Source organism: Physeter macrocephalus, chromosome 12 (assembly GCF_002837175.3).
Source record: "Physeter macrocephalus isolate SW-GA chromosome 12, ASM283717v5, whole genome shotgun sequence".
Taxonomy (NCBI): domain Eukaryota; kingdom Metazoa; phylum Chordata; class Mammalia; order Artiodactyla; family Physeteridae; genus Physeter; species Physeter macrocephalus.
The window spans coordinates 60,505,826-60,523,117 of NC_041225.1; the positions used below are offsets into that span (position 1 = coordinate 60,505,826).

The 17,292-nt window shown below is 34.6% G+C and overlaps 1 protein-coding gene across 4 annotated transcripts in view; it reads right to left on the minus strand.

Moving 5' to 3' along the window:
- LRPPRC (leucine rich pentatricopeptide repeat containing) overlaps positions 1-17,292 on the minus strand; it is a 114,261-nt gene that overhangs the window by 57,666 nt on the left and 39,303 nt on the right. For all 4 annotated transcript variants that reach the window (XM_055089158.1, XM_055089160.1, XM_055089159.1 and 1 more), the window contains exons 15-23: positions 8,346-8,373; positions 6,518-6,575; positions 5,318-5,424; positions 5,025-5,102; positions 4,640-4,684; positions 4,166-4,279; positions 2,976-3,106; positions 2,177-2,262; positions 563-770 (exon numbers count right to left, since the gene is read on the minus strand). In XM_055089158.1, coding sequence (XP_054945133.1) covers positions 563-770; positions 2,177-2,262; positions 2,976-3,106; positions 4,166-4,279; positions 4,640-4,684; positions 5,025-5,102; positions 5,318-5,424; positions 6,518-6,575; positions 8,346-8,373 — 855 coding nt within the window. The remainder of the gene's footprint in view (positions 1-562; positions 771-2,176; positions 2,263-2,975; positions 3,107-4,165; positions 4,280-4,639; positions 4,685-5,024; positions 5,103-5,317; positions 5,425-6,517; positions 6,576-8,345; positions 8,374-17,292) is intronic.

The window sequence follows — 17,292 nt, forward strand, 5'->3', positions numbered from 1 at the left end:
CAACACGAACATTCCAAACGTAAAAATTTTCAAATTCAGTAAATCTCACCCTATTAACAAAATTCATCTTCTTCCCAGAAGACACAGAGACATCTTCTACAAATATTTATCGAAGCTAGAATAACTACTGTATTGGTACATGCAATTAAAATACTACATGGAGGAAAGGAGCAATGAAGAGACGCTGCCACATCATTACCTGAATAACAGTCATGAAGCATAATCAAAAGCCCCAGAGAATCCTTCTTTCTTATATTTATTAATAATTAACACTTATAAGGCTCAAAACTGGGAAAAACTTGATTTGGCTTCATGTAATATCATCACATGCCCCGCAAAAAAAAAAAAATCACCATAGATCATTCCATTGAGAAGTAATCCACAGGACCACAGGGCGGCTGGTGATTTTAAAGGTCACCTACTCCACAGAAGTCCTCTTATTTTGTGGTGAATAACCTCCAAGGCTTCCACAGCACCAGAGAATTTACAAAGTATAATCCCCAAAGGATTAGATTCATTCTTTCAATGCCAATATTTAAAATTGAAAATTCAATTAACTTACTTTTCCAGATACAGGGTGACCAATGGGGAACTTAAGGTGGTAGATGGTTTCGCTAACCCTAGAGTCACGATGGCTTCATGCAACTGTTTTACTGTTTCAGTTTCACCTCTTAAAGCTGCACCATTTAGGATGTGGAAAAAGGACAAGATTGTTGCATCTTTGATAAGAACATCCTTCTCTTTCATCTCCTTTAGAATGTTAATAGCATCTACAATGAAGTAGCACAAAAGACCCTTAGGTAATTTCATGTAGGGAAAACAAACTGCTATTAAAACAGCATTTCAAGCCCAGCAGGAATGTAAATTCTAGTGTATAATGCCGATTTCAAGTTAATTACTACTTGCATTTCTAAACGAGACTACAATTATAAATCCACAATAGCATGGTTTTATCATTTCCCTGCAACTTTGACTACAAATTATAGATAGGGACTGTGTGCCCACTCTGCACCACATAACCCTGTACTGTCTGCCCTATAGCTGTAAGATCCTCCTAAATGGATGCTTTTATCGTTCAGAGCTAACATCTGCTAAATCACACCATTGTTTCTTCAGCAGATGGCTTGTCAGGAGGCCAGATAATAAAGATGTGTTTACACTGTATACACAGCCAGACTAATGGTCTGATACCGATAGGGCCTGTTTGCTATGTCGATACTAATTAGCCAAGCAGAGCCAATGAAAGCTTTCCAAAAGACTGCATGTTAATACATTAGATTCATTAAGCTTCATTAGGAAGGTAGAAACAAACATTTTAGGATATGGAATAAGTGCATTTTTATAATGTTGTTCTTAATTATTGCACAGACAAAATGTTTTGACCACTTTACAGAAAATAATTTTTAAAAAGCAGGCTAATCTTCATAAAGAATTTTCTGTGTTAGAAGGGTTTCCTAGGAAAAAATTCAATGTTCAAATCAAATATTTTCTCTACACATTCTCACTATAAAGATTTTTTAAAAATCTTCCCTAGGAATAAAAGGAAGAGAGGGAGGTTAAAAAAAGAGTTTCAAAATAAAGCCCAATGAGAAAGAAACAAGCAAACAGTAAGAATTATCAAGTGTAATTATATTAGGTTTAGCATTATCTCAACTATGAGAAAATTAGAGTATGTACATCAACAATATAATCAGCTAGGCTCTCCCTGCAAACTTCTATGTAAAACCTTATTAAAGTACACATTTTGTTAACGTTATTAAAAGTGAAGACAAAGACTCCTGCAAAATTCATATTCTTGAATAAAGGTTATATTTATAGGTTTTATGTTCAGCCTTCTAATGTTCTTAAGCAAAAACAAAGCCATTAGTGCAGGCATACAGGCAAATTGTGCCATAAGTCATGATCTTCAAACTCAATCCAAACAGCAATGCTAATAAAAACTAGCTGCAGAAATGCAAAAAGCACTGAGCTGTGCAAATGTAAATGACAAGCTTGCCAATCCATTAAAACTAATGGCCTACACTGTCCATGCAGCTCTGGCTGGATTCACATGCAAATTTGTATGCAAAGTGTTCCAGCACTTTGCAAGACATGATATACCATTAATATCAATTCACATGTTATTCCAGGGGCAAGATATTTGTATCACATGTTTCCTTTATGTGCTGACGCTTACCTTGGAGCTTGCCATGTTTTCCCAATACTCTTACAAGTCTTACATACTTGCTGGTATCAAGGACAGCAGAAGAATCTAAACGGTCACTAAAAATTAAAGCCATATTTATATTATATTAGAAGTTGTTTAACTGTTAAAAGGACTGCAATATCTACTTGATCACTTTTCAAAAACTCATCAGGGTCTGAACTGCTATTAACATTGGCCTCTACAATTTAGTTAAGGTTTATTTTTGAAGCCATATACAAATCCACATGTAATTATATTCAAAGTGACGAAGTAAAAATCTAACACTACATATATATTGCATCTTTCCATCTGCAAATGACACTAATAAGGAACTCTTTTGCATCATGGCACTTAAGGTGATTCTAACTTTGTCATGAATACTGAAATACCCCCGAAAAACATATTTTTATTTGGTAAATGTATCAGGATGGGAAACCAAAGATACCTTAGAAATGGACAGAATTTTGTTTATCCTACAGTACAGAAAGTGGAATATTTAACAAGCTTTATAAAATAGTTACCATCACCACTGTTGTCATATGCAGTTGTATAATCAAGAGAAAAAAAACTTTGGCTTTAAGGAATAGAACATCTTATCATACTTAAACAAAGACTCCTTGCTGAAAACAAGCCATAATTAATCAGAGTCTTATAGTATGAAATTTCAAAAACACAAAAGAGAATTTTTAAAATTCACATTATATGAGAGTAGTAGTCAATCTACATGATCCATCAAGGACTGTATATCAGCATACATGCTGATGATTTGTTTCAGTGCCAGGGTACTCACAATTCTCGTTTCAGGTTCAATGCCTCTTCTGCATTATCATGTCGACAGCACAAATTTATTAAAGAGGCATAGCCACCAATAACCATATCTGATTCATATTTTGCTTTCAATTCAAGAGCTTTATGCATGTTCTAAAATAAAGGACGGAAGTGAAAAAGAAATAAGAAATTAATATAAAAGTAAAATTTCTAGTTTCAATGTTCAGAGTGTAAAAAAAGTTAATAGTACTTTTAAAATAAATGGATTCATGTTATTAACTTCACCTTGCTCCCTGAAAAGAAATGGATTCATGTTATTAACTTCACCTTGCTCCCTGGTATTTTTATTTGCCTTTTAAAAAGCAGGAAAAGATATATATATATGTGGGGTTTAAAAGATTTGTTATCTACACTGCAAACCAGGCCACTATGCCAAATTTGATGTTTTAAGGTTTGGGTATTGTATTATAAAAAAAAAAGACTTCCAGATTAAATATGTACCAAGTGAGCCCTTACTCACCGTCCAACTTCCATGCACAGAAATATCTATCATTGCAACGTTCCTCACAGTCTAGTTCAATATCCAAGTAATGTAAGGAAATATTTTAGAATTTAATAGTACCATGTTATAACCTTAAAGTCAGCTGTTATTTTTGCTCCCCTAGAAACACAGGCATAAGATCAAATGATACTGAACTAGAAACTGAAAAAGTCTAGTGATATACCACAAATTGCAGACACACACTAAAATGAACACAAAGTACAGCTGGACGCCTGCTGAAAAAAGGCAAGAGACCCTTTATCTCATAAAGACTTTTTTCCAGCAGGAAAATGGAATTTCAATCCCTGCATTAACAACCCAGTAATATTTGACTTGCAAATGACTACTGCATGTATCGGTTGCTTGACAATCTAGATATAAGAGACCGGAGCCATGGCTTGAAAGGACATTTGGCATGTCTGATAAACCTATCATGGCTGTTACTATCATTCACTTTGCAGGTTATTGTAAACAAACTACAGCAACCGGAAAACATGCCATTCAAGGTATAGCTGAAATTAGTTAACCTTTCATTTAATTGCATTCTTCACAGACATGATGTATAATAATTAATTGTAAAAATCATAAATATTATATCTGGCTTTGCTTACTTTTATCTATAAAGAATTTTTTTTTACCTTAATAGCATATTTGAAATAGTTAAAAGTTACCTCTTCTGAACACAGCATTAATATGAGTTGCTTTAGGACATCTCCTATAGGTTGATTTTCAGCTTTTAGTTTTTCAAGTTTAGACTCCAAATCAGATGATGTAGGCTGCGTAGTCTACAGAAATGGAAAGAAAAAAGAAGGAAAGAAATTTCCTACAAAGAAAATGCACCCTTTGTCACTCTTCCCTTTAAACTGACCTTTCCTAAATGTCATAAATGCTATCATGGATATTAATCTGAGGATCTGGGGATGGACTCCAGGGGTTTATAAAGCGCCTGAGATTATATGCAAATTTCTCAGATATGCTGATTTTTTTGAGATATGCTGATTTTTCTGAAATAGCTTTTACCAACTTCTTAGAGGTACACCGATGACAAAAATGTTAGGAACCACTGGTTTTATAAGGACACAGTCTAGAACTCTCATTAAATGTGGTTATTATAGCATGTAGAATCTACTCAAAAGCCTACTTACTTTTCGAGAGTCTGTCTTCTCTCTTTCAACCAACATATTAACATCCTAAAATTGGGATTTAAATTAGAATCAGAAAACATGTGGAAAATATATTAGCAAATGTCAAAAGCAAATTTTGGAAATTTCATTTCATTTTACTGTTATTTTTCCATCTTCCAAAATTTTCCAGAAATTCTGTTCATGCTTTATAAACACTGTAATAAATACTTTAAACACATTCTTCAATATATAAACAGCATTTACCAACAATCAATGAAAAGCCTTGTTTTAAAGGTTGTCATTTAAATGAACTTTTGGCCAAAAGCAACATATTTAAATAAAATTTTAACATGCTTTTATATATAAATTAAGCATTTTAAAAAGTTGATTACTGTTTCACACACACCTTAATCAATTCAGGAACATGGTAGCTATCCAGCAGATTACGAATGCCTCTGTAGATATTTTCAGGAATTTTTACATTCTTGCAAAGGGAAGGGAGGAGAAAAAAAAAAAAACTGAGTTTTAGACAACCAAACTGAGATTTGTCTAACAGAAATTATCTCAGACATAATTTAAGTCTCCAACTCGTCTATGTCATTGAGAAGTGGTCTGGTTGTACTTAAAAGCAGCAATTTCAAATCTAATAGATACATGTCAGGCAGGACAGGCATTATATAGCAAAAAATGAAATGGTACCATCTCCATCAGCTGATGGAAGTATTGTCTCAAACGCTCCTCCTTGGCCTGTACCTCTGAGTCACTCATGCTGTCAATCAAGTTATAAAGAAAATAGCCAACAGCTTCTGTGGAAAAAAACAAGAGAAAGCATTCCACTAAAATTACTGAGACTGTCATGTTATCAAGATTAATTTATAAGAAATCATTTTGGTGTGAGATGTCACCCTGATGAGAGGCTCTGAAATGGCAACAATGATCACTGAGGCATAGAGATTATGTGGTTTGGGAGCACATATCTAACTGGTGAGTGAAAGGAATATTAATTATTTTCAGACCGAGTGACAGCTTTTCAGTAGTGAATCTTACTTCAATCTATTTTTTTCCACCACTCTGTGACAGAAGTTGCCCTGCCCAAGGCCTTACCCCTTTCCCATCCAAATCACAAATAGTGAGAATAAATAAATGCCTTGTACACATTTCTGTACTAATTTTTTGGTGGGCAATACTTAGGGAAACATAAAATTAGAGAGGATTGTTAAATGTTGAGTATAGAAAGTTAAATAATTTTAATAAGCAGATACACTAATCCTGTGGAGAGCTGCCTATTAGCCAATGAAAAACCGAGATTAACAAAGATGCTTTGTAACAACAGTAATTTTCCTATGCATTCAAGCATAAAATGTATAGGGCCATGTGTTAATACCTAGGATAGAAAAATATGAACTTTCAAGAGGGGTACCTTCTTACAGAAACCCATATATTCTAGGCTTTATTATGTGAAAACAAAAAACATTAAATGTCAAATAATATATTTTGGGTAATAAATTATATTTAAGTGGAAAAATCTACAAGAGCGCTTTACTATTTTATATGTTTGATTATACTGGCAAAACATTAAAATCACATAAACACTAAGGATTACTAATCTTTAAGCCTATTTTGATTGATTCTATAAGAAACATTTCCTCAAGAAACATTTCCTCAATATCTAAAAAAAAAAAGCTCTCCCAACCCTCCCTTTAAAAAAACAATTATGATAAAACCAAACACCTCATAGATCTCAAAATGTTGTGGTTATCAATATAAAGATTTATAACCAGATGTTTTCAAATTTCACTTTCAAAAAGAAAATGTTTACTGCTGTAATCCTTCTAGTCCATCATTACACAGAATAATGGATTTGTGGATAAGTTACAATCATCGAAATTGAAACGCTACCCATTGGTCCTGGAGGCTCCTGGCAATAACGTCCATCCTTGTACAACAGTTCTGTTATCTGGTAAGACAGAAAATGCGTGCATTGCAGCAAGAGAAGCAAACAAGAACAAATACAATCTGAAATTGAATTCTTGAAATAATAAAGCCTCTCCCCAGTAAGGTGTTATTCTGTACCATAGTAATTCAACACCATCCCCACCTGCCAAGGAGATTGTTTCGTTTTTAAATAATAGGCTTGTCTTTTAAAAACAAAAACAAAACAAATCCATGTTGAAGGAAAACTGCAATGTTTCATGAAATGTCACTAAGAAAGCCTCTAAACTGATCTGTTTATATACTGTTTTAAATAAACTGTTATAATAGGAAATAGCTTATAGAAATTATCAACCAATGTTATTTGTCATTGTACTGTTTTTGGTCTTGTTGAAATTGGTCCAGTTTCCTCCTTTTAAATGAAGTTTTACAGAAATAAGAAAGTAAAATATCCTGAACCACTAAATAACTTTTTTAAAAAAGTTTTTCAACATTTTCCCAGTCATTTTAATGGCATTAAAACAAAAGGGGGTCGAAAGTTCTAACATGTTTGTTCTCATTGATTCTTATCAACTGAATACACAAAAACCAAAGACTTACTCATCAACGTTAATTCTGCCCAGAAAATTTCAATTTAAAAAATTCAAATATATATTTTATGATGAAAATGATTACAAAACCTACATACAGTACTGACATCTAACTTTTGAACACAGTACTTGACTATATATCCACAGGCAGAAGATGATAACAAAGGAATATAGTTTTCTGAAGTGATATGAGTTAGGAATTCTGAATTACCTCATGTGTATACTACGATTGAACTTATTTGTTCTTTAAATAGTGCCTGGCACATACCATAAGTATTAACAACTCAAACTACAGCAGCTTCTTCAACTATTTATTTTCTAATATGGAAAATTAGGCAAAACTGGCCATACCCCACTTCACTCCACCATGAAATCATGCTGCTGTCAATAGCAATTCAAAGGTTAAGGTAGAAACTGTTCAAAAGCAAAGCAAAACAAAACAATCCTTACCTACAAACTGTTTTTTAACCAACACAGACATGTGTAGAAGGTAGACAATAAATTCTACCAGAAATTGTACCATACATCAGACTTGACAGTCAAATTTAACATCAAATTTTGAACAAAGACACATTTAATAAACGAATAAAAAATCTTTCTAGTCAAAAAATTAGTTCTAAATATAAATATCTCAACCATATATTATAACTGACTATATAGTTTGAATGGCAGTTTAAGTAATACTAAAAACAGAACTGAATGAAAATGAGATTTAAAAAAAATATTTAAATTGGGAATTCCAATCAATAATGTGTATTCAGATTTTATTAAGCTACAAATATTCTTGTAATTCAGCATAAGGATCATTGTACTTCCTGCATAAAAGCAGTTAACTTCTTAAAAAGATAGCAGTTTAAAATTGATTTGTATATCATTCATATATATACATATAAATACACTTACACAAACATATACACACATACATATATTTTTAAAAATAATTATTAAATCTGTATGGTTACTGCAATAATGTTAACAGTTGTTTTTTGGAAAAGTTGAAAACCTTATGAAGAATTTAGGACAAAGTAAAGGATCACTTCAATAATAAATTTCATGCTCCAGGAAAGCAGTTTTAAAACTAAAACGACCAACTTGAAGATTCTAAATTCACTTAATTTATAATGATACATGACAAATATATGAGGCTATTATAACTTTTGCTTTTTATATACCATGTTATGATTTGCAATATTAGGAATACTTACCTTGCTCCAAAGATTTATATTCATAGACCTGCAGGGGGCAGCAAAGGATTAAAAATAAACCCAAAAGTTTAAAAAATATTTTAAGTTAAAACACACTAGCAATTATTATATGCAATGCATACAGATCAAAGCCCTAAAAGATGTAAGTAAATAAGTGTTTCCAAAATCAAAGTGAATTTTCAAGTCAAGGTAATTTAGAAAGATTGACTCTCATTTACTTTGAACCCTCAAAATAAAGAGATTTACTGATTCTTGCTCTTGGCTCTGATTCAAGAACAAGAATCAGTAAATCCTGGGGTCTCAGTTTGATGGAGCAGGATATTTGCATGGTCTCAAAGTGTCTACCCAAGACTGCTTATTACTTGTAATGGTAAAGACAGTAACCACATAATGGAGAAATCGAACCAATATCTTCACTGAGTGATCAAAATTAACACCACTAATGAGATGCTGATGGACACATTTTAGATTTAATTCCCTGAGAAGGACAGAACATCACTCCTGCGGTATTCCAATCAGGGATGTAACATGAAACTAATCATGGGGAACCATAATGAGGAACATTCTAGAAAATAACCGGCCTGTATTCTCCAAAACTATTAATGTCATAAATGACAAAGGCTGAAGAACTGTTCCAGATCAGAGAAAATTAAAGAGAAGAGACAACTAACATCCGTCCCTGAACTGGATTCTGTTCTGGAGGGAGGAAAATAAAAAAATATAAATAAATAAATAAATTTTAAAGAAGACGGGCTTCGCTGGTGGCGCAGTGGTTGAGAATCTGCCTGCCAATGCAGGGGACACGGGTTTGAGCCCTGGTCTGGGAAGATACCCCATGCCGCGGAGCAACTAGGCCCGTGAGCCACAACTACTGAGCTTGTGCGTCTGGAGCCTGTGCTCCGCAACAAGAGAGGCCGCGACAGTGAGAGGCCCGCGCATCGCGATGAAGTGTGGCCCCCGCTTGCCACAACTAGAGAAAGCCCTCGCACAGAAATGAAGACCCAACACAGCCAAAAATAAAATAATAGATTTTTTTAAAAAGCAGTTTCTAAAAAAAGAATTTAAAAAATTTAAAAAATTAAAAAAGAGAGCGAGAAAGAGAAAATAATTGATAAAACTGGTATACAAGCTATATTAGATAAAAATATTCCATCAACGTTAAATTTCCTGAATTTGTCAACTGTGATGCAGTTGTGTTAAGGGAACATCCTTGTTCTGTGGAATTATATACTGACATATTTAAGGATAAAGGGTCATGACATGCAACCTAAGCCCAAATAGTTCCAAAAAATTAAAATTTATATATACATGCATGTATAAACAGATGGAGAGAATGTATAATGATAATGTCAAAAAATGCTAAAAGTTAATAAATGGGGTATATAAAAGTTCTCTGTACTACTCTTGTAATTTTCTATAAATTTGAAATTATTTCAGGAAAGCAAAAAGAATGGCTCACCCAAATTCTGACTGTTTAAATGAAAAATCATTTACAACTGGGTAACCAATGAACCCTAGTCTTATACTATTTAAGCTTTGTAAACTTAATGTCTATAAGCTTTGTATATTTAATTCAAACACAGAATCTACTTTAAAGAGACTAGTTACGTTTTAATGATAATTTTACAATGCGAATATGATTTATATATTTATTAAAATTATGTATATTATACTTAACATTGTAAAATACCCACAAAACTTACAGGCCTTTTTAAACCTATACCCACAAAAATTCATAGCCCTCTTTAAACTTGAGGTTGGGTAGTTTAGGGTGGACTGTTTTGGTATAGTGAGTTAATAAGGCACTTATTTTAACTTTAAAAGCATTCAGAATGAACTACTGCCACACATGACTACTTGGACGGATTTCAGGGACATTACACTGAGTGAAAAAAGGTCAATCTCAAAATATGATATACTCTCTAAGTCCAGTTATATAACCTTTGCAAACTAAAATTATAAAAATTGAGAACAAATTAGTGGTTGCCATAGGTTAGGGATGGTGGACGGGAGATAAAGAAGTACTGGGGGCGGGGGGTAATTTGTAGTGATGGCATAGTTCTGTATCTTCACTGCAGTAATGGTTACACAAATCTATACATGTGATAAAATGAGATGTAACCACTGGGGGAAAATGGATGGAGAGTATACAGGCCCTTTGTGTCCTATCTTTGCAACTTCCATGACTCCATAATTACTTCAAAACAAAAAATAAAAACATGTTCCATGCCCCTCTAGAATCCTCTGCCTTATGAGAAAATCATCCCTCCTACTAAAGCACATTAAGAAAAAGTTTCAAAAAAGATGAAATCTTATTCATAAGTGGGGAAAAAAATGTTTACGAAGCCCTGCATTTAATAGTGTTTCTTCCAATTTTGGAAAAAACTCTTTGAGTAATCAGTTAGCAGAAGACATGATAAACTGACCTAAAAATTGTATCTCTAGGCTGAACTGGAAGACAATCTCTCAACTATTACAAGAAAGTTTTTCATCTCATCCATCCACTGATTACAGGGCAGCCTCCTCCGACTACTTGACACTTCCATATGTTAAAAAAAAAAAAAAAAATTTTTTCCGCCATATAGTAAGTGAAAGGAGAGTGAGCACTCAAAATATGAAGATATGGACTTCCCTGGCGGTCCAGCAGGTAAGACTCCACGCTCCCAATGCAGGGGGCCCGGGTTCGATCCCTGGTCGGGGAACTAGATCCCACATGCATGCCACTACTAAGAAGCCCACGTGCTGCTACGAAGAAGCCCGCATGCCGCAACTAAAGATCCCTCATGCCGCAACGAAGATCCTGCGTGCTGCAACCAAGACCTGGCGCAGCCAAAATAAATTAATTAGTTAAAAAAAAGAAGATAAAATGCTGTGCAGTGAAGAATAAGATACAGTAAAAATCTATATTGATAAAAAAAATCAGGCATCTTTTTTGGTTAGGCTAGAATCTGCTTTAATTCCAAGAAATCTGAACCTGTAGATAGATGCTTACCACACCTAAGGAATTGGGGTAGGGGGTGGTGGTGCTGGGGAGGAAGGTGGGAATAAGGAGAGTAGGGAAATCAGTTTACAAGGACTTGAGAAGCCAATGCCCAAAAGTGTACAATATTAAGTGGCAAGATTTGCAGTGGTTTGTCATCTGTCCTGTACCATGGACCCCTTTGGGAATTTAGTGAATTCGTTTTCTCAATTACTGTTAGTTTTGTCAGGTGTGATAACATTACAGTGGTTGTTTTATTTAAAGTAAGTTCTGAGGTATATATGAGACAGAATGACAAGAGGTCCATAATTTTAAACAGTATAGGGGAAAAAAGGGGGGTGGGGGGTGGGGAAGGAATAAATGAAACAAGACTGACCAAATCTTAACTGTTGAAGCTGGGCAGTGGTTACTGTGGAGTTCTACTTTCGTGAATGATTGAAACCTCCATAATGAAAAATAAACACCATCTCTGGTCTAAATTTTACATCTCTATTCTAACTCTCAGCATTAATAAACTGGGCTTTCTTTTTAAGAAAAGCTACTTTAATCATATCTTTCATCAAACATCAACTTAATGTAGAACAAAAAATATTCCTAAGATAGTAAATTGCCATCAAACCTGGCATGAAGTACCTAGGGAAGGCATAGAGGCAAACTTTCAAAATTGTACACATATCTAAAATAACTGAAAATGACTAAAAGCACTACCTTGAACGTGAAGCTTCATGACAGATGGCACAGGTCCAGAAAAAAACAAACTAAAAAACCCCACACAGAATCTTTTAAACTAAGCTGTGTGAAGGATAGTTAACACTTCTTCATTACACACTCAATCCCTGCAATCTGGCTTCTGGCCCCAAACCTCCACTGAAAGTACTCTTACTATTACCACTGATCTCAATTCAAAACTCTACTAACACTTTCTGGTCCCCTTTGACTAAGTTTTGAGATTTGTGTTGTTGATCATTCCCTGCCAGTCTTCCAGTGATGCTACTCAATCTGTTTCAGAAATTCTCCTTCCCTAGGTGCTCTTTAAAAACAATCCTCTGTACTAGGTTCCAAGTGCATAATATTTTTTAATTTTTAAGACAATCCTGCAAGTAGGTATTTAAATTCCCTGTTTCACAGAAGAAGAAACAGACTCAGAAAGGCTAACTTTAGAATTATCTTCACTGGAAGTTCCACAGGCACCTAAAAGGATCCCATGAATTGTTGATTATCTCTTGCTGCTGTCCTATTCCCCCACCTACCCTTACCGGTACCCTTTTCTCCCCGCTTCAAATATCCATTGTCAGTCTTATCTTCATTATGTCAATCTTTCAGCGGCTGAAAGCCATGACTCAAGGTCTAAACTTCATAACTTAGAATGAGATCATTTGTGAAGAGCCCCAGCCTACCATTTTGGCTTTATTTCTTGCCATTATTTCATGGGCAACCATTATGTCAATCTATAATCAGGTTCCCAAATGCACTGTTCTCTCAGCTCCAGCCTTTGCCTGGAATGCCCTTCCTTCCCCTGGGCAAATGCTTATTCATCCTTTAACCTCAGTTCAGCACCTTCTCTACACATCTTGCCCTGACCCATTCCTCCCCTAACCTTGGCAGAAAGAGACAGTGATTCAGTTATATATATATATATATATATATATATACATATATTCTTTTTTGTATTCTTTTTCATTATGGTTTATTACAGGATATTGAATATAGTTCCCTGTGCTATACAGTAGGACCTGTTGTTTATCTCTTTTATATATAGTAGTTTGCATCTGCTAATCCTAAACTCCTAATTTATTCCTCCCCCCATTTCACCTTTGGTAACCATAAGTTTGTTTTCTATGTCTGTGAGTCTGTTTCTGTTTTGTAAATAAGTTCACTTGTATCATATTTTAGATTCCACATAAAAGTGATATATTTGTCTTTCTGACTTACTTCACTTAGCACGATAATCTCTAGGTCTCTCTCCATGTTGCAGCAAATGGCATTGTTTCATTCTTTTTATGGCTGAGTAGTATTCCATTGTGTGTGTGTGTGTGTGTGTGTGCATGTGTACACACCACATGTTCTTTATCCATTCAGATAGTATCTTCTCCTCTATATATTCATAATTATCAAGATAAGTTTGCAGTTGCTTTCCTATTTTCTGGTACCTAGTTAACAAGTTGGGGGCAAGAAGATTCCTATTCATTCTTGAATTACTTATTACCTCACAGTCCCAGCCCTTAACACACACTAAGAGCTAGTATTTCCTGAGTACTCACAAGCTGTACTTCATGAAGTACTTCCCTTCTCCTTGTAAAAATGTCATGAGTGGGAGCCTCACTGGCTGACTGAAAAGAGGAACTTAACACCTGGCACTTAACTTGGTTGACTGTGACAGGGCTAGTGTCAGAAACTTGATTTTTTTCAACATGTGAAAGGCAGCTCTGCTCCAATGGTACAGATTCCCACTTGTCAAGTTCAAACTCTTACCACTGGGTCAGAAAAAAATCTCTCCTTTTATCACAGAACTCTTTATCTATGGACTACAAAGACTTAAGTGCTTCCAAGCCAATTCTCAAACATTTCTCTTTTTGGTATTTGCCAACCAAATTTTGAACTATCTTCAGCGACATTTTGTCTCTTGGAAGTGACTCAATATTTCTGGGGTGGAGTTTTCAGTAATATACAAAATGTACACTGCCTTCTTTCTCATTTGAACTTTGTTCAGCTGGTGCTATTGTTAAGAGGAAAGAAAGTCTTATTCATACTAAACATATTCTTGCCCTGGATTTGACAGAAGAATTCACTAACTTTACCAGTCAGAGTAAATGCCCTTTCAAATACTTTAAAATAGCTTTATTTTTTTAAAAAAATTTAAAAGTAAAAATTCCCTAATAACCTTGAATAATCTCACCCTAACTAATAGCAATACTGAATTTTAAACATTTTATATAGGTGACTTCGCCTCTATAGGCTACCAATTTGGTTTATACATTGGGAAACTCCGGGAAGGCATGACACTCAGTTGGTATTCAATGACCATCTCCTGAGCTTATCAATTTACAGAAATAACTAGCTTGCCACTTAAACACCACTCAAACACCACTCTCAGAATATATGAAGAAAACAGTGTTGGTCTTTCAAAAATATTGTGGGATAGCATGAAAAATTAATCTGGGCCCAAACAGGTTACAGAACACATGGGAGGAATTACTGTCTCTTGGACCATGGATCTACCAGTATTAGGCAGGTAATACTAAAGGCAGATAACTCTTACAAAAATTGCATTCCAATATCGAAATGCACATCCACGTTTCCCTTAGAATTAGCTAAAGTGACTATGCTATCTCATTTAATGTTTTATAACTTATTTCTGATAACTATGAATAATTTTTTTTGGTAACTTGAAGTGAATCTCTTATGGGCTAATCCTTATAGGAGCTGCAGGACTCTGACAATACCAATCAGTTTGGTTTTCAGAACAGCTTTCAGTCACTCAGCCAATTCTAAAGTTGCCAGAAGAGTACAACAGGACCCTGAGAAGCATGTGATAGGAGACTGTTTCAAAAGTTGTACTGAATGTACTGACAAAGGGATTTGAAAACATATATACTATTTGGCTCAGCATCAAATGAAAGAATAGAAGGCTACATTAATGTCAAGATAATGGACTGTAATGACTATGTTTTGAATTTTTAATAGTTTTGGGGGTGGGAGGAGAAGAAAGAAATTACCTCTAGTCAAATACTTCAAATTTTGCACATTCTTATGATTAATGCCAAATTACCACAACCTGAAACTTTTCGGTATCTACAATAAGAAAAATTCATCAACATAATATAGTTTTAGAACCTACAGATTTAAAATATTTCTCTGGAAGAGACTAATTAAAACTTGTTTTTATAGGGCAGACTATCAGAGCAGAGAGACCTTGACAAATAGAGAGCCCTGGAGAACTGCAGAGGGTTGTCCTCAGGCTTCAGCTAAATACTGATAAGCACGTTCGAGTGAAGAAACAATCTGAAGTCCAGGAAACTACCTGAGAACTTTCCAGAAGCTCAAAAAAAGACAATTCCCAGAACCCACACATGGAATTGGAATAGTTCACATTCCTAATAATCTCAAAATACATGGGCTAGCAGACAGAATTATCAGTATCAGGAGGATACTACCTTAATAGTAGGGCTTGACTAATTTAGTGGGAATAATCCTAGACTAAAAGCTGCTCTAGTCCTACCTAACAAGGCACAGAAGCAAGCACTGAGAAAACTGTTCCAAGTAACTTAAGACTGTCTCAGAACAAAGCTCAAAAGTATTTAGAGGAATTGAAAAAAAAAAATCCATATCCACCAGCATAAAATCCACATCTGGCATCCAATCAGAAATTATAAACAAGCACAAATGTATGATGCCTGAAAAAAAAATTAACAGAATTAGCAGGCAAGAACATCAAAACATCTATCATTAATATCTCCATATAGAGAAGAAGGAAGAAAGAAGCATGAACATGATAAGGAGACATGGAAGATTAAAAAAAAAATCTGAATTTCTAGAAATGAACAATATAACGTCTGAGATTCAAATACATCCTAGATGTATCTCTGCTTCAGCCAGCCTCCACACTGCACAAGTTAGTCTACTTTCTTCATAATAAAGGACAAGTTCCTTCATGTTTTTAAAAATATTTTACAATCTGATCCTAACCAACATCTTCAATCTCAACAATAAATACTTGTTGAATTAAAGGGAATGCTCAAAAACAGAGGCCGAAACACAGACTATATAAGGCCTCGATAATTAATTCAACAGTGCTAATCATGTGCCAGGTATTAATATCTACGTGCTGAAGACAGTGCAATAAACCAAACATGGAACTTATGTTCTAATAATCAAAATAGCTACCACAAAATCTCTGTTACAAAATAGGAGCAAAAAAAGATAAGCAGGCCCTTATTTAGAACATTTTATTTTTCCAAACTGCAGTGCATTAGGGTATCTAACTTCCCAGCCCACAATAAACAGAAACAGCAAATTATTTTAGTGTATGTAGGTTAAGGTTAAGTATACTGAAAGTTGTCAAGAGGGATAGTAAAAAAAAAAAAAAAAAAAAAAAAAAAAATCTTACAGCAAAGATGACACAAAATTAAAAAGTAGAAACAGAAAACACAGCAACCAGACACACTTACTGGAAAGGTGAGCAGCTCTCCATACTATAATCTTTAAGCCACTAAAAGCTCAATGACTGACCTAGGTATATATCAGAATATGCAATTAGGTTTTTTTCATCATAATGAATCAACTTTATAGTCCAAATACTTTGTTTAAGAAGTCTAGGATTGGGCTTCCCTGGTGGCGCAATGGTTAAGAATCCGCCTGCCAATGCAGGGGACACGGGTTCGAGCTCTGGTCCGGGAAGCTCCCACAGGCCGCGGAGCAACCAAGCCCATGTGCCACAACTACTGAAGCCCGCAGGCCTGGAGCCCCTGCTCCGCAACAAGAGTAGCCCCTGCTCACCGCAACTAGAGAAGCCTATGCTCAGCAACGAAGACCCAAAGCAGCCAAAGATAAATAAATAAATTTATTTTTTTAAAAAAGAAGTCCAGGATTTGTGGAATATAACAAGTGCCTTTCAAACTGACTAAAAAAAATAATAAAGGTAAAGAAGGAAATACCCATGATCTGGAAGTTTATATGAAAAACTTGTTTTCAAGTCTTTTGTCAAGGACAATTATATGAAAAGTCACTATATTTCACTTCATAATGCATTACGGGTTCTTGTTTTAAAATCTGGCTCTACTAGCGTTTTTATCTACTTGATTATGTGTTCTGTATTTTTCAAACTTTATTTTTAAAGGCACAGACCCTGGTTTTTGTTTTTGTTTTTAACTTCAGGAAAATAGCAAATATTTAAATGTATGTAGGTATATGAGAGGAGTGGAACTGTACTGGCTAAATAAAGAATGGCAACAAGAATCCCTCCTACTT